Genomic DNA, 16,961 nt, shown 5'->3' with positions numbered 1-16,961 from the left:
TAGCGTCTACAAGCGAGTCTACGCCAGTCTCCGGCAGATCTGCTACAGAATACTTTGTATAGCGTAGTATTAGAGTTTAGTAGACACTGGAAACAGTCGGTTTGGATCTGTGTAATTTTGCTGACTGCAGATAGCACTTGCTAGATGCAGACACCTCCTTTGTATTTAGACGGCACCAGACCCAACTTTTTGACAACGCCGCGATCCGAGGCCACCTTGCATGCCAGTCATGTGACCATGGCGCCATAATTCGCTCCCTCCCCAGTTGCAAGGAGACAAAGTCTCAACGCACAGCCACTCCCTTCTGATAGAAGGACGACTTAGCTTGCCCGCAGGTCGAGTGGCTGTACTCGGATACATACGAGAATCTATCTAAAGGAACATCCATTTGGACAGAGGTGTAGGGAAAATTCCCCCGGGCAAAACAAAAACCCAAGTGGGAAAACAAATATTCCCAGAGGTAAAAACCTAACACTGTTCCTTGTTCCTTGTTCCTTGCGAGCCTGACGGCTCTTCCCGTGCCCATAGTCGAATACGCATCGCCCGAACTGGTAGCGTCCAAGTGGCTTAAAGTACTGGCCCAAGATAAAGCTACACCCCCCTGTTATCATACTAAAGCTACACCCCTTCCTCTTTAGGCAAAGTGTAATCACGTGATGCTCAAATAATGCAACTTCTCGTCTCTGATATGGTGATACCATATTTTATCTTTGCAGCTTCATAAAACATCATCTTAATTGAACTATAAATTACAAATTGACATCAAACACCATAAAGCTTCCCCCTCCCACGGCTTGAACCTCTACCGGATGAGACATTCCTCGACCTCTCTAGTGCCTCCACTAAATAAATCGGTCTCGTATTTCCGAAACTAATTGCATGGCTGTGGTAGTATAAATAGCAGCAGTAGGCAACGACATTACGACAAGCGAGAGAAATCTAGGCAACAGACGTGCCTCTCGTTTATGATTCCTGCAGCCTAGTGCAACGGGACCATGACGAAATCCCCAAGGCGGATGGATATGCACTGGGTCGGCCATGTATAAAGTATAGATACATCGCTACTCTATACCCTGATCATCCTCAACAATTTTCTTGCCTTCTTCCCTCCGCTAGATTCAGTCAACATTAAAGCCATGGCCGATCCAGCTCCATTGCGCAAGACGCACTTCACAAATCACAAAGACACTTATGAAGCCGCCCTAATGAGTCTCTTCTCTGGCGTGCCCGAAGACACGCAGACAGACTTGGACAAGATGTTTACGCCTGACTTTACCCAGCGGGACGATGAGACCACACGCGACTTCCCTGCTTTTGTCAAACATATCCAGTGGCTTCGAACTATCTTGCCAACAGGCAGCGTGAAATTGACGGTGACCGTATTCCTTCGGGATGGGACTCAGCTTGCAGAGCGGCACACGTCAACTTCAAGGCGAGGCGATGGCTCATTGATGCTCGCTGAAACTTTTCAATTCGTTGAGGTTGCAGAGGACGGGCGTATTTCGAGTATTGTTGAGACTATTGTAAAGACGCCTCAACAAAGTGAGGTGTAATTGTTAGGGCATTCTACAGAGGAATATCTCTTAGCGCATAGAGGTTATGTGGTAACAGAATTGATAATTTGTTTTGCAAACATCGAGCCTACTATAACATCAATTCCTACTATAACATCAATGACGCATGAGAGTCCAATGTAATGAGGTATACATTCAAACACATATCCTATTGTGACAAGGGCTGAACGTAATTTGATCAAATATAACAATTCTAGCCCGTGCACGACGAGAGATCTTTTTTCGGCGATCAATAGGTACCCGTCCCTCTAAGATCGTTGATGGATGGAGAACTGCCGGACCAGTGGAGGATTTGCCAAGACCATCCCGCTCGAAAAACCAGACAAGGGCGACTACACAATCGCCTAGGCATGGAGACAAATCTCACTGCTGTCGACGTTGGGCAAGATCGTCGAGGCGGTCGTGGCGGATAGGATCACGTATGCGGTCGAGACGTTTGGGCTCCTACCCACAAACTACTTTAGAGTAAGAAAACGGCGGTCGATAGAGTAGGTACTGCTACTTCTACAGGAGCATATCTACAAGGCGTGGAGAAACCGTAAGGTGGTTAGCTTTATCAGCTTTGATGTTAAAGGCGAATATAATAGCATATTTAAGGATCGACTTCTGTAGAGACTGGAAGCCAGAGGCATACTACAGTAGCTGGCCAAATAGATTAATCTTTTTGCTTAAATCGTACGGCAAGCATTACAGTGAATAACCATATATCAGAGCGATAGCTACTACCCCAAGCGGGTCTTTTATAAGGATTACAGCTATTATCAGTCTTTATTCCTATCTTTTAATATAGATCTTACGAAATCCACGGAAATTGTTGCTTTATAGTTAATAGTATTTATTAATAACTACTCGGTTCACTTTATCATTTACTAACAGTTCAGCTCCGAACGTCGAACAACATCAAAGACGATTCACTTTAATCAATGTATATCACTCACTGTGTGTCAAACATTCACTTCTACAGGACGACTCTAAGTTCCATGACAATAGTACACCATCAGCTCGCGACAATGTCAGTCTTATATTGTCTGCGATCCAGTCATTCAGGCTTCAAATAGCTGTTACGTCTGCGTCTCGTAGGGCACCCAGCTGGATGTCCACACTGGGCAGTGGTCCAATCTTCGCATTTAGCAATGCCCGCGTATTCTGTCCTAAGCACTATTCACGTTAGCAGCATCAGTTTCGTAATTGGTTTCTACACCGTACCCTATACGTAAAGGTGCGCCAAGCGAGAGGCGGGCAGACACCTCGGCAGACTGCGGGCGTGTTGAGATATACGCGCGTGCCTGAGTGCGCGGCTCGGCCATGTGCGCGTCGACCTCGCGATAGCTTTAATGTGAAGAGACATTGAGCAACTATAGTGATTATGGACCTTACTGAACCGCCAGTCCTATATTAAATCCCAGGTTAACCCGTCGACCCTGATCGCTCGTTGTTTACCTTGCAGCTACTGCAATGGCGAGCATATTCGTGTCCTCCCGTGTTTTGCTCGACGGGAAGTTCGTACCTGCTTCAATCTTCGTCTCGGAGGACGGCAAGATCACGGACATCCAGCCGGGCATTCTCGAGCCTTCCACGGGCCATACCTACTACGATTATTCGGACAAGACTCTCCTTCCGGGCCTCGTTGACAGCCATGTTCACCTGAACGAGGTAATTGACAATTCGTGCCTACGGGTTCGTGTCGACCAGCTCCGCTGACAAATTCTAGCCCGGCCGAACGGAATGGGAAGGCTTCGAAACCGGCACCAAGTCAGCTGCCGCTGGCGGTGTTACCACGGTTATTGATATGCCATTAAATGCAATCCCTCCTACGACCACCGTTGAAAATTTGCACACGAAGCTCAATGCTGCTGTCTCTCAAGCCTGGGTTGATGTCGGATTTTGGGGCGGCGTGATCCCTGGCAATGACAACGACCTCGTCCCGTTGGTTGATTCTGGCGTGCGAGGATTCAAATGCTTTATGATTGAGTCCGGTGTTGACGAGTTCCCTGCTGTCGAGCCCGAGGACATAGCGAAGGCTATGGATGTTCTAAAAAATCAGCCGTCTGTGCTCATGTTCCACGCGGAGATGCTCCCGCCAGAAGGCGAGGCCAAAGTCGCAGATTCAGCTTCCCCAACTGCATACGATTCGTTTCTCGACTCTCGGCCAGATTCGTACGAGAGGACAGCGATCGAGACAATTGTAGACCTTGCTGCAAAGTGCGACAGGAAGGACACCCTCAATCTCCACATTGTGCACATTTCCTCTGCCGAGACGCTTCCCATTCTGGAACGCGCCCAAAATGAGCTCGGAATCAACCTCACGGCAGAGACTTGCTTTCACTATCTTACCTTCACATCCGAGACTATTCCCAACAAAGGCACCCATTACAAATGCTGCCCACCAATTCGTACCAAAGCCAACCAAGACGCGCTATGGGCGGCATTGCAAGCCGGCGTTCTTCGGACCGTGGTATCAGACCACTCACCTTGCACGCCAGCATTGAAGGACCTCGAGGTTGGCGATTTTTTTAAGTCTTGGGGCGGTGTGTCCGGGTTAGGTCTTGGGCTCTCCATTCTATGGACCGAAGCCAGCAAGCGCGGCATAGGTCTTGAGAAAGTCTCGGAATGGACTACGCGCAACACAGCGCGACAGGTTGGTCTGCAGGGTCGAAAAGGCGAAATTGCAGTTGGATATGACGCCGATTTCGTCGTGTTTGACCCCGAGATGGAGTTTGTTGTCACGGAAGATAAAATCCATTTCAAGAACAAGATATCGCCGTACAAGGGGCTAACACTGAAGGGATTGGTAGAGAAGACCTATTTACGGGGAAACTGCATTTATACGGCTGAGGATGGTGTAGTCGAAAAGCCGGTTGGCAAATTGATTCTGGAGAAGAGGACAGAGTAGCGGCACTGCGATGTCCGGGGAAATGTATATATTGCCTCTTCGTTATTTCTTTCATGAGAAGCAAGTACTAAAGGTGTTTGGTGCGGCTCCATTCATCAGATATTTCTGCCCATGCAACTGTTAACGTACGCCAGGGGGCTTTCAATTAAGCGTAGCCCTTCTGCGACTTAACTCAGGGGTTAAGTTTTGCGACTTGTAATTCCCGTAGCCCCTAAAGCACTGTATCACCACTTCCATAGGAGAGATTCTCTCCATTGGTGCATCTGGACCCGGAAAAAGCTCTGCGGGAAGTTACCAAAAATTATCACATGTTGCATTGATCATATCATATTAGCCAGAGAAGACTGAAGAGTTTGGAGCCTACGAGGTTCGATGCATCCCATTATTGGAATAAAAATGTATGCATATCGTTATGAGATTCAACAAGGTGTCCAAATTCGGATGACCGAGGGCATACTTCCATTTACCAGTTGATTCGTGACGCTGCAAAGAGGCCACAATTTTTGTGCCTTCTGAGGCAAGTAATTGAACTGTACGCGTGATGGTTTCAAAACGCAATGAAACAATGTTTTCATGATTTCTGAGAATACCAGCTGTAGTCCACAAATAATCTCACGGGACTTCGATTATTAACTCTACACTATACGTCATTACCGCGCCACGTTTAAAAAAAAAGGCTCAAATTTTTAGAGTGATAATTACCAGCACTAACTTAAGTTAAGTTATCACAATTATTAATATAACGTAACTTTATTTTATCGTCCTTTGTTGAATTACCCCTGCTTGGGACATCCAGTTTAGGTCAGCGATCACCAGCCCTATCGTGCTAGATGAAATTGTTTGTTACAAGAATGATTGTATGAAAGACAAAGGGTATGAGGAGCCGATTAAATATGGCTTGAATCGGGCGTGCTGTACGACATGACGAGGCTTACTTCCACGCATTCCCGATACGGGCAGCAGACTAAGTCTCTCCTGGATAACAGCACGTGCATACTCTTTGAGAGTACTCTAACAAGAGCGCGCAACCTCAACGCCCAAGTATACGCTCTGGCTAATGGATTAGCAGAGGTAATATCATCCGGTCGCGAACAGAATGGTCGTGGGATTGGGATTAAGCGACAAGGTTCGATCACTCCCATCTGGACAGTCGGCCCGGCGTTCGTCCGAAAGTTTCAGAATCAGGTCAGAACAGAGTTAGAGGCGCTGGAAAAGGTCAGATATATGGTGCTATCATTTGGAAGTTGTATGCATGTAATTGCTAATCTTCGTAGCTAAGCCCTTCGTCGCCGCACAATGGAGTGCCACACCGTCTCCGTTCTACAAATCTCCCTAACTTGGAAGCAATCTGGGCAATTTTTGGGTCGGGTCAATATTCGGGAGTCATTTCATTAGGGTCATCCGTGAAACCCGGTGGACATGGTGGTTATTGCGGAGATCTACTGGTGGACTATGGTGAGCACATTGTCAAGATTTCGAAGGTTACTGCGCACCAGCTAAAGAGAGAACTCGGCACTTTGATGACCGAAATGGCGGATAATGAGGGTAATAATTTCAGAGTCAGGGATTGGATTCCGTACTTAGACGTGTGCAAGATGGCGCAAAAAGTAGCGCAGGCTTCAGACGTCGCCGAGCCGATTATCGAGGATTTACTTTCGGCAAGTGACCAAGGGTTTCCGAGAATCTTGAGACATCCAGTTCGCAAATTTAAGCGTCAAGTAACGATTGCATTTTGCAATACTACCGAGTCCGAGGAGGACCTTGAGCTGATAGAAGCGGTCAAGGCGGAGCTAGAGCTCCACTTGAACGTAAAGGTTCAACTATTTGATCTGACTCGAGTAGAAATCCTTTCTACCAGCGAGCTGGTTATGAAAGTCATAGCAGGTGATACTCGCTATTTTAAGGCCCAAATACCGCCAGTACTTAATTTTGATGTAACGGGATTGTTATGCATAGTTTCAGATATTACCAACTTAGACCCCGATCGATCGCACGAACGGCTAGAGTCGCAAAGACACTTGGCCACTGGGAGATATAGGAAATCAGGGAACGCCTTTGTTTTTCTGAAGAGGCAGATTGAAGCGGAGAAGTGTCGAAGTGTGATGGATACCATACTTTCTCTTGTTTGCGCATCCCAAGACAGCGATCGAAGGATATTTACGTGCAGTGCAAGCGTCAAAGAGAAATTGTTGGATTTGGTGTCGAAGATGGGAAGCTCCGAAGAAAAAAGGCGTACGCAATTGTTATTTAACTCAGATGTAACTTTGCGTAATGATCGCGAGGAGACTCTCACAGGCATTCCGAACATAATAGTGTTTGACGCGTCGTCGTCGACAGGTGATGTTGGCGCTATTGATGAAGTGCTGGTTGCCGACAAGATGTTGGGCTGTGCGGCAGAATTTGGCGGAAGAGAGGTTATGACGGTAACAGGAAATTATAAGATGGCCAAGCAGCTAAGAAGCAGGCTAGATTGGAAATTTAGCAGGGGCATACTTGTGGTTAACTCGAGGAGTTTGCTAGGAGGTGGATAAAGTGAGGTGATAGCCGATGACGATGTTTGACCCCAATGATACATGTATCGTATATACAGTTCCCAAGAGTCGATTGATAGTCTGTCAAGGAGACACGTGTAGTACTGGAGGTAACCCTCTCTACAGAGACATTGTGGTTCTACTCTCCATTGAGACAAGATAGAATAAGGAGTCACATTAATGAGACAACGCAGAGATGCGTTCAGAATAGAAGGTATTGTCAAGTCACAGAAGTCACGGCCATAACCTGAGGGTTAGTTGCAGCTGCAACCGTTACCACCGCGCTGACAATCTTCCAGCTGCAGTGGAAATGTCGACAACGAAAGCGTTGCCAAACCGGGTAACGTCTAAGTGACCCAATCTCTGAACGTTAGCTCCAAGATATCCCGCGCTCCGAGTCGAACCTGCTACACTTCCTCGCCCCCACCATCATCTGGCATTGCGCATTGCTATACCGCATCGACCTAAAAAGGGCTACTTCTCTCATTTACTCATCTAATTGCATCTGGTGAGTCTTATATTTCTTTCGAAGATTGCTGGGATAATTTTCCGGTGCCAATTGCTACTTTTGTAACTAATGACGTGGTCATTCTTTGTTGCGCGAGCCTGACTGACATCTCTGGCATTCTTCGCAGTCTTAGATATCTCAGCCTTTAGATGTCGACTTGATTCGTTTGTGAATCTATCGCTTATCAAGAGAAATCCGGTCCTTCAATCTCTTGAATTATTTGTCTTAATACTGTCGGCATTGATCATTCGTTTGCTCGTTGTTTTGCTCGTTGTTCCTTTCCAGATTGCGAGATTCTAGGCAACAGCATTATCTGGCTTTACCCTGCTTGAACAGGCGATTATATCGAGTTAACTGTCGCGGACGGATTTCTTGTGCATTCAATTATACGTTCTGAAGAATTATTGGTCAGTTGTACTAATCATGTCTGATTTGCCTGCTGCAGCCGTCGAGCGCTCACCGGCAGATCTCTTGCGCGAGAAGTACGAGGCGTCCACCGCTACGAATGTCACCGATGTGACTGTCGTTGTCGAAGATGATGCTTCGGTGGATCTCACTTCTTCCGTCACTACGGCCGACACAACCGTGTCCTCGCTCCCTACGTCAAGTCCGCCATCAGCCGATACCTTGACTTCTACAAGCGCGACAGCATCGTCCGCTGCTAATGCCTCGAAGAAAAAGCCAGCAAAGGAGAAGCTGGATATCACTTCGCTTGAAGCGTTCCCTACCCTTGGCGGAGGAACCAGCAAAACTGGCGCCGCGACCTCTATCTGGGGTAGTAAGCCGGTTTCGTCGTCAGTCACGAAAACGAATGGAAAGGGAAGAACTCCTCTTCCTGTTCGATCGTCTGATATCACGGATATTTTTGACTTTGTCGTTAGTCCACAGTCTCGCGACCGAGCAGTGTTTGCTGAAGTTGTCACCAAAGCCAAGGATGTCTCTGGCGTCACATCCATTGAGAGCTCAACCAGCAAATCTCTGTCCACGACTTTCATTGTTAAAGGCAAGCCAGAGAGTGTTGCGATTGCGCGAAGAGCGCTTGTTAGAGGACTCACGGCCAAGGTAGTTAAGAGTCACTGTTCTCTGTGCACAGGTACTAATTATGTTGTTAGGTGACGGAGAAGATTTCTGTTCCTTCCAGCGTGAGGCCATTTATCATTGGTACTGGCGGCAGAAACTTGAAAGCTATTCAGCAAAAAACGTCGACCAAGATTCAAGTCCAGAAGAAAGAAGACGTCGCAGAAGGCGATGCTGATAGCTCGTCCAACCTTAAATACGACGATGGCGAAGAAGAGACCACAGACGTAACCATTGAAGGTGACATCGATGGAGTTGCGTTGGCTAAGGCGGAAATTTTTGAAGTTGTTGCCGAGCGAACAAAGAACCTCACCATTCGACTGTCACAAATCAACCCTGATTATTTCCCCTACTTTGCTGCACAAGTTGGTGCACTGGAAGAAGATAAGGATGTCAAAGTCCGAGTACCGACTCTATACAGAGAGCCCAGTGATGCTGCTCCAGTCATTATTATTTCCGGGGAGCGCAGTGCTGTTCTGGAAACAAAAGCGAAACTTGAGGAGTCTCTGCAGGAGTTACAGCGATCTTATGGCACAGCCAATACTTCTATTCCAAAGCGCCAGCACAGATTTATTGTCGGCGAAAAGGGAAAGACTCTACAGGAGATTTTTGATATTACCGGATGCGTTGTCAAAGTTCCCCCTGCCGAGGATCCATCTGACATTGTGACGTTCGTTGGACCGCGCGCAAGAATAGGAGAAGCGATTAACCTTTCAATGACCAAGGCCAATTCTATTGTCTTGGAGCGCATTGACATTTCCAAGGCGCATGGCAAGAACCGCGGTCATGCCTGTGATCTCACTCGCTATTTCAAGTCAACAAAACGTCTGCAGGACATCGAAAAGAACAACGACGTTCAGATTTCACTACCATCATTCAAAGAGCTATTCAACGAGAGCATTCCAGAGGTTGCCTATGATATCGCGGGAAAGACGAATGAATCCGTCAAGAAGGCTCGCAAGGACGTCGTTGATTTGGTTAACTCAATCCCATCCGTTAGGGTTGCCCATCTCGCCGGGATTGATCCCCTACTTCACCGACACATCATTGGATTTAAGGGTCGAAACCTACAAAAAGTGAAGGAGCAGTTTGGCGTTGAGACACTTATCCCTGATGAGGCTAACGAATCTAATGATATCGTGCTTATATATGAAGGCAAGAACACTGACGAATTTGGCCCCGATGACGGCGAGATCCGATCTGGCCTTGATTCTGCTATAATGTTCTTCGAGGATATCAAGACCAAGCAAGCGGATCTTGTTACCAGAGTTCTTACCATTCCCGCTAAGAACCACAAATTCATAATTGGGCCTAAGCGATCAACAATCAATGCACTCAGTGGTCCAGAATCGTCTGTTTACATCCAGCTTGGTTTAAATAAGGATCGCCCGTCACAGTCTCATGACATCACTGTGGACAGTGTCGTTATTCGTGGCCCTGCTGATGAGGTTAACAGTGTTGCAGAGAAGATCGAGGAGATTGTTGAGGAGGCTAGTAACCAGGAAATTCTGAACAGTTTCTCCGTCAGCTTTGACTTTCCCACGAAGTTCTCTAGCCAACTAATTGGGAAGGGCGGCTCGAACATATCAAAGTATAGAGAGGAATTAGGGGTCAAAATAGATCTTGGCGATGAGGGTACTGTTACTATTAAGGGAATCAAAAGCAATGTTTTGGAGACTCAGGCTCGAATAGAAGCTCTTGCATCGCGTTTGGTATGTTTGTTTCGTCAAATTCCAAACATGGTGTTAGTTACTAACGCTTTCGACAGGCAGATGAAATCGTGCTCAGGCTTAATGTTCCTATTGAGCATCACAGCGCGCTCATTGGCCAGAAGGGTAAATTCGTTAAGCGACTTGAGGAGCGTTATGATGTCCGAGTCAATTTCCCACGATCAGAGGAGCTTGAGAACGGTGATGCTTCTGACTTCTTACCGAAGAATAAAGACGAGATCGTGATCCGTGGGCCATCGAAGGGCGCCACTAAGGCTCGCGACGAGCTTTTGGAGCTGTACAAATATGAGGCTGAGCGTGGACACAGCACTACCATTACAGTTCCAAAGAAGGCGATCTCCCGCATAATTGGCCGAAACGGTGAATTTATCAATGATGTCATGGACTCCACAGGAGCTAAGATTGATATTGTCCGAAAAGAAACGGACGATGACACTAGTGCTATTGCAATTTCTGGAACTGAGGAAGGCATTCAGAAAGCCAAGGCCAAAATTCTTGAAGTGGTTGAGGAGTTCGAGCAGTTCGCTAGCCAAATTATCAATGTTGACAAGAAGTACCACAGGAGCCTTATCGGGAACAGAGGTGCTACTCTTCGCGATATTGTGTTGAAGTCTGGCGGCCCGGACGATGTTTCCCAGCAGCGCCGTATTATCCGCATACCGCCAGCTAGCTCCTCCGACACCAAGATCGCAGTCCAAGGTAACGAGGATGTTGTCACGAAGGTCATTCAGGAAATTCAGCGACGAGTTGCTCAACTTGAGAACCAGATTGAGTCCGAGGTTGATATTGCCCTGGAGAAGCACCGATTCATTATTGGACCTGGTGGCAGCACTAAGCGCTCAATTGAGCAAGAGTTTGGCGTTACACTTACTGTTCCACCCCAGAAAACGACGAGGGACGTCAAGATCCAGGGACCACCTGAGGGAGTGGAGAAGGCCAAGGCTCGCATTATTGAGCTCACAACTTCAAAAAAAGAGCGAAATAATGGACCAAAAAAGTCTTCGCCGAACCCTGGAGCAGAGGAGACTGCGACCGAAGCCGCGGAGAATAGCGAAGCCGCGGAGAAGTAAACTAAGAATTGAGTAACAAAACTTGGCGCCGTTGAATGGTTGGATTTGGTGATCTGCATGTTTAATGTATCTATATTGTGTATGACATTTGTTTGGTTACAACGATGTATTTCATGCCAAGTTTGGTACTTGAGAAAGCGGTGGAAAAAGGAAGAGAACATCCTTTACTCAATTGTTGGTGCATCTTGTGGGCTCATACTGAAGATGCTCGAGTTTCCTTAGTATCAATCGATTAGTTTGTGAAATGCAATTATCTACAGAAAAGAGAAGTGCGTCAACAGCAATCTCTAATTGCTTGAAACGGATAGGATGGATTTCAACCGGCGCGCCCATTGTCTGCGGGGGTTGTCAATGGCATCGGCATTCTCGGAATACAAGAAATGATCCCGTAGATAAGTGACTACTCAAGCAGCATCAATTAGTAGGTTAACATATAGGTATAGCAGAAAGCGCTAAGAAGCATACATTTGGCTGCAGGTGTTCTGAGTTCGGCTTAGTCTCGATATGTTACTTGCCCTGCAGCAGTAACACTGTGAAATTTCAAAACCCAAACCTTGGTTCTAACCGAGTTTTCTCAAAACTACAGCAAGCCCAGCACCCTGCAAAATTTAGATTTGTCATTGAGTCTGTACCCTTACCCGATGACATAATGTTAAGCAGTTTACCACTTGCGCCCATGGCGGCAATTACCGTTATTCACTCATTTCGTCCAATGATACACGATTTTGGAGAACAAGGCTAAAGCGAAAAGAGATTATTTCGCCTTCGTTCAATAGATTCATTTGTATACCGATTCCGCTTTTTCACTTCTACCAAGAAAGCCCATGTAATGCAGTGCATAGAAAAGCCGATACAATGAAGTACATAAATCCCAAGCAAATTCAGTTCATAGAAGACATTGCACATAATAAAAGACATAACGCTTAGGATCACACAAGCAAGCCAACAACCAGGCACAAACAAAATACAAAATTTGTGAACCCAGATTTACCATCCCTAAAATCCTGTTGCCATGCACTCCAGCCAACATCATCCGTAACCCAACCTACACAGTTTTTCTGATTTTTTTGAGATGCTCCGCCAATCGTTGTAGTGAAGTAAACTGGTTGACCTTCCTTATCTCCTCGACCCTGTTCACAGCTTCTTCAATAGATATACCCTCGCGCCCGCATATTCTCATAACGTAATCAATGATAACCTTTCTCAGGCAGAAGAATTTCCGCTCAGCGCTGTTCTGACGCCACCGAGTGCCGTATTTTTCCTCCAACTCGCGTACAATCGGACCGCCATTCAAGCCGCGATCCCACTCCTCCCATAGGTCTGGCACTGTGGAAACGTCTCGGCTCATGCGGTACTGTGGTATCACCATATCAAGATGTTCCATGTTCGTCATGACGTTTGCGTTGGCATTGGTAGGTACGGTCATCATATAGGGATCAGCGGCATGTTGGTGCTGAACATGTCGTTGCTGCGCGTGCGTGGGCGCTTTATTCTGTCTGCGTGAACTCGGAAGTTCGTGCTGCTGAAGTGCATTATGAGAATGCGGGTGATGCGGAGGAATTGTATGCTGATCAATTTGATTGCGACGAGCCGCTGCGGCCGTTGCAGCAGCCATCTTGAATATGTTGACACTGTTTGCGTCATCATGCGATGTCGTGGCCGTCATGGCGTTACCACCAAATATGGTATCGTTGACGTTGTTCGCGGTGCCGAAGCTGGAAGTTGTCATGTAGGTAGGGGTGCTAGTATCTCGGCGAACAGATTGCGGCGGATGTGAGGTTGACTGCTGGATAGAAGATATAGATTGAGTTGAACTGGGAGCTCCGCCGCCTGGCTGTGATCCACTGAGAGACACGATATTTCGGTATGACGGCGCAATCTCGGCAGCGAGATCAGGAGCTTGGGTACTAGCCCAGGTGGCGATCTTGTCAACCATAGCTGAGAGAGCAGTGACACAGCGTGCCTGCTTGTCGAGCGCCGACCGCAGTTCATTGTTTTCACGAGTGAGCTGCTGGGATAGCTTGTCCGTCTGCATGCTAATCACGTATTGAAGGCTATCTCGCAGCAACTGGACATTGGACTGAATCAACGCCTCGATACGAGCACTGCCAGACAAGCCACCGCTACTATTGCCATTCAATGATCGGGAATTATGACCCAATGTACCACCGAGGCCACTACCTGTACCAGATCCGGAGACCACGCCGTTCAGTAAATCGGGACTATGGGAAAGACCATCATCCGAGAACGAGTCAAAATCCGAGTCAGAGACATCGGGACTTAACCCTGGGACGGCATGTCTTTCGCCATACTCCGAGTCGATCAGGCGCTGCTGGGTATTACGGTGATGATGGCTGCGAGAGCTGCTATGGTGATGATAACTTCCGTGGCGGGCGGTACTGCTACCATTAGAGCTGGAACTTCCCTTGTTATTATTGTGACCAAGACCCAACTTGTGGCATGCAGAGGCAGCACTGCGAAATTTCTGTAGGTAAGCCTTGAGCAACACACCGTGAGGATGCGGATGCGAGTTGATTCCTGAACGACGTTGATGCAGGTACTGGCCAACGAGAACGGCAACGTATGACCGTAGGACCGAATAAATCTCTATTGGGGAAGATGTTTCTGAGACTTGGCTCGAATCTTCTGAACCGCTGGCGTTCGCAGACCCATTGTTGCCATTCGAATTCTGTTGCTGACCGGACTGCTGCTGTGCCTGAGTTTGAGATTGTTGCTGAGCGGAATGCGATTTCTGAAACCGGGGAATGATACATTCCGGCAAGAACAAGCAGATCTTATCCTCTGTCACAGTGCTACCATCGGAAAATTTTCGAATTTCCTTGCACCACGTCTGCAGCAAAGAGTAGTCATTAGCTTCATCAAGAATGTCACGGAGACAAAAAAACACAATAAACGAACATTCCACTCATTCAATTTTACTATCTGCGACGACACCGAGTTCTCATGAGACGCATTACCGCTCATGTCGTCCTCACCACCATTTCTGTTGGTGGATATAGCAGCAGCCACTTGACACGCAGTTAGCACTTCGTTGCTCTGTGCACAGAAATAATTTGCAATCGCTCGGAGAGTGCAGCCAGCAAGCTTTGGTACTACTTACTTTCCCGAATCATGCGATCTCGATTCTCTAAGAGATCTTTGGCATTTTGTGAATGTTGATCAAGCATTACTCCGTCCATAGCTTGGTAACAGCGAGTCTACGAGGTTGCAAGAAGGCGAAAACCTGGGTAATGCCTGTGAAGATGGTGTTACTCCACGACCTCCTGACAGCAAAATAGACAAAAGGTAATATCCACATAAATAAAAACATCGCTAATGACTCTCCTCGAGAACTTACTAGAAAATCTTCTGAATTGGTGCCAGAAAGAGCAATGCATTCAAACCAAGATCTGCGGTGGTATTGTAAGCAACACGTCTCATACACGCTCAAGCCAGGGTCGAAACGGCACCAAAATCGTACAGACCTCTGAAGAATCACTTGTACTAGCTAGATATGCAAAAATGTCCTCTTCTAGACGGACATCGCCGCCTGGAGAAGTTGCGGGGTTGAGGGAGATTAGAAGACTAAACTGCCGAACAAGACTCTTTCGCAGAGCCCCAGCGAAAAGACTTTGGCCCTGTAACCCGATCGTGAGTTATTGGGTCAGCAGGTTGCCCGCAGCATTCGCCGACAATAGTTTTCATGCGCCGTCAGGCAATTTACGCTAATCAACCAAATCTGTATGCCCCGTTTTCTGTACTACATGCTATTTAAAAATGCATTGTGGTATTTTCCTATAGCCAGATACTTGTCATGGCACTCAGTGAGTGGGGGAAATGTCCAAGCTAGCTAGCTCACAGCGCTAAATAATGAAAGAGACTCTCTGATCGTCCTAGGCGTAGGCGCTAGCATGTTTCGGCATAGTTTGTTTTACACGAAGCCCCAGCAAACAAACCGGTAGTCGGCGCGGCCTTTTAGATCGACTGTCAGGTGCACTTTATGTGAGTGCAGATCTGATCTGAACAAAATTACACTTAACCAAAGCAGTGGACTTTGCGTTGGTAGTGTGTATGAGCGAATAACTGCGACTCGGCCAACTGGATTAGGGTAAATGTGCGGTGCACGTGCGTGTTATAGAGATTCGTGTTCGTCGTGACGTTAGAGGGCGATTACCGGGTAGGAGAGCATTCTACAACGACAAGATATCTTGTCTACCTTGAATTCCCCACAAATGCCGTGGAAGCATTAGACGTTGCACCGACCTACCATATTTTCCGCTACCCCTGATTGTCCTTCGTCAATTCGGCAGGTTCTCACGCCAGCAATTAGATCCCGGCCATCGCAATTTAAATAATATTAAGGAGAACCAATAATTGACAGTAATTATTGAATCGCAGCAGTCATATGTAAACTGATGAGCACGGTCGCAAGCCGTAATGTGTACTTCAGAAAAGGGTGATTGGTCATTATTAGTTCGGTCGGTGCTGTACTGAGATACCTTGAGATCCCTTGATGTCGTTCGTCATAAAATGAATTCGTAATTCCAGTCACATAATCGCCGGATACAGGCATCTTAAGCCAGGCACCGGGCATTACTGTACGACCGTTCCGTGTCGCTATGGCCAAACAATAAGGGTCAATCAGAGCCAAGCCGCCGTCAGATATATGCCACAGGAGCCACCGGTCTAAGGATTCACACGCACCCACCCGACTGGGCACTGAGATCTTTCGCTCAAAGGCTGTGCGTGTTGGTTATATACATGCAGATCATCATCCCAGGTATACGGAGCGACAAGCTCGGCCGATGTGAATTATGAAGTAGTTCAGCTCAAGGAGTGGAGACGGAAGACGGCGTCCAACAAGATAAGGGGCATTGGTTTCTAAACTCAGCCGCTCGCCTAGGGGTGGACACGAATACAAGTTTCTTTATTCGCATTCGCATATTCGCAGAACTTCAAAAACCCAAACCCTGACGAACACGGCCCCTGGTTCTATAGCATCAAACCATGTATTTTAATCAAAACCTCACCACCTGTATAGCGAAGTGAGAGCTAGAGACTATATCGCGATTCCCGCGTCGGAAGTGGCGATTCCCGCGTCGGAAGTGGCAGTCGAGAGACCGTTCAATAGCGGCAGGGATATGCTGGGCCTTCGTAGATACTGACTAAGTGGGACACTATGAGGAAGCTTGTTTTGTTAAGGGAAATGTACTCCGGCAACGAATGAAGAAAGTGCGGGTTTGGTCTATTTGTAGCGTTATGCGCTGGGCCTTTTGTGGCGGGTGTGTGCCGGTGTGCCAGTAATATGTGCGAATATTGCGAATAATTGCGAATAATTGTTTTCTATTCGCATTCGCATTCGTAAGCATGCAACATCCAATTATTCGCATGCGAATTGCGAATATTCTTACGAATGCGAACATATTCGTCATTCGTGTCCACCCCTACGCTCGCCCTTTAATCGGCTTGTATGTGAATGTGAATTCTAAGTGCTTGGTTTGACTTCTGCGACTGCGGGACACCAATGAAGACCGATGGCGTCGTTCCATGAACTGTGGCAATAGATGTGATGGCAGAG

General features: G+C 47.2%; 5 protein-coding genes across 5 annotated transcripts; 4 read left to right on the top strand and 1 right to left on the bottom strand.

Annotated features, from left to right (window-relative positions):
- Nucleotides 1–1,136: 1,136 nt before the first annotated feature.
- POJ06DRAFT_239213 (uncharacterized protein) lies at nt 1,137–1,553 on the top strand (the record flags this gene model as incomplete). Its single annotated transcript, XM_056186031.1, has 1 exon — nt 1,137–1,553. The coding sequence occupies one exon, from the start codon at nt 1,137–1,139 to the stop codon at nt 1,551–1,553; it is 417 nt and encodes a 138-aa protein (XP_056042772.1).
- A 1,476-nt stretch (nt 1,554–3,029) lies between these two features.
- Nucleotides 3,030–4,467, top strand: POJ06DRAFT_239212 (uncharacterized protein; the record flags this gene model as incomplete). The annotated part of the gene is made up of 2 exons (XM_056186030.1): nt 3,030–3,227; nt 3,286–4,467. 2 exons carry the CDS (start codon nt 3,030–3,032, stop codon nt 4,465–4,467), a joined length of 1,380 nt encoding a protein of 459 aa, XP_056042771.1.
- A 921-nt stretch (nt 4,468–5,388) lies between these two features.
- On the top strand, nt 5,389–6,998 carry POJ06DRAFT_269381 (uncharacterized protein; the record flags this gene model as incomplete). Its single annotated transcript, XM_056189371.1, has 2 exons — nt 5,389–5,682; nt 5,742–6,998. The coding sequence occupies 2 exons, from the start codon at nt 5,389–5,391 to the stop codon at nt 6,996–6,998; spliced, it is 1,551 nt and encodes a 516-aa protein (XP_056042770.1).
- A 722-nt stretch (nt 6,999–7,720) lies between these two features.
- POJ06DRAFT_132907 (uncharacterized protein) lies at nt 7,721–11,505 on the top strand. The gene is made up of 3 exons (XM_056184398.1): nt 7,721–8,568; nt 8,619–10,295; nt 10,352–11,505. The coding sequence occupies exons 1-3, from the start codon at nt 7,930–7,932 to the stop codon at nt 11,381–11,383; spliced, it is 3,348 nt and encodes a 1,115-aa protein (XP_056042769.1). The 5' UTR covers nt 7,721–7,929; the 3' UTR covers nt 11,384–11,505.
- Nucleotides 11,506–12,120: 615 nt separating this feature from the next.
- POJ06DRAFT_256655 (transcriptional activator of glycolytic enzymes-domain-containing protein) lies at nt 12,121–14,985 on the bottom strand. Its single transcript, XM_056188050.1, has 4 exons — nt 14,742–14,985; nt 14,505–14,638; nt 14,303–14,412; nt 12,121–14,234 (listed from the first exon to the last, which is right to left on the bottom strand). Exons 2-4 carry the CDS (start codon nt 14,581–14,583, stop codon nt 12,429–12,431), a joined length of 1,995 nt encoding a protein of 664 aa, XP_056042768.1. The 5' UTR covers nt 14,584–14,638; nt 14,742–14,985; the 3' UTR covers nt 12,121–12,428.
- Between the last annotated feature and the right edge of the window lie 1,976 nt (nt 14,986–16,961).

Source organism: Lipomyces tetrasporus (genome assembly GCF_029532465.1).
Source record: "Lipomyces tetrasporus strain NRRL Y-64009 chromosome Unknown POJ06scaffold_7, whole genome shotgun sequence".
Taxonomy (NCBI): Eukaryota; Fungi; Ascomycota; class Lipomycetes; order Lipomycetales; family Lipomycetaceae; genus Lipomyces; species Lipomyces tetrasporus.
Note: the sequence above shows the minus strand (reverse complement) of the source record. Positions and strands in the feature narration are given on the sequence as shown.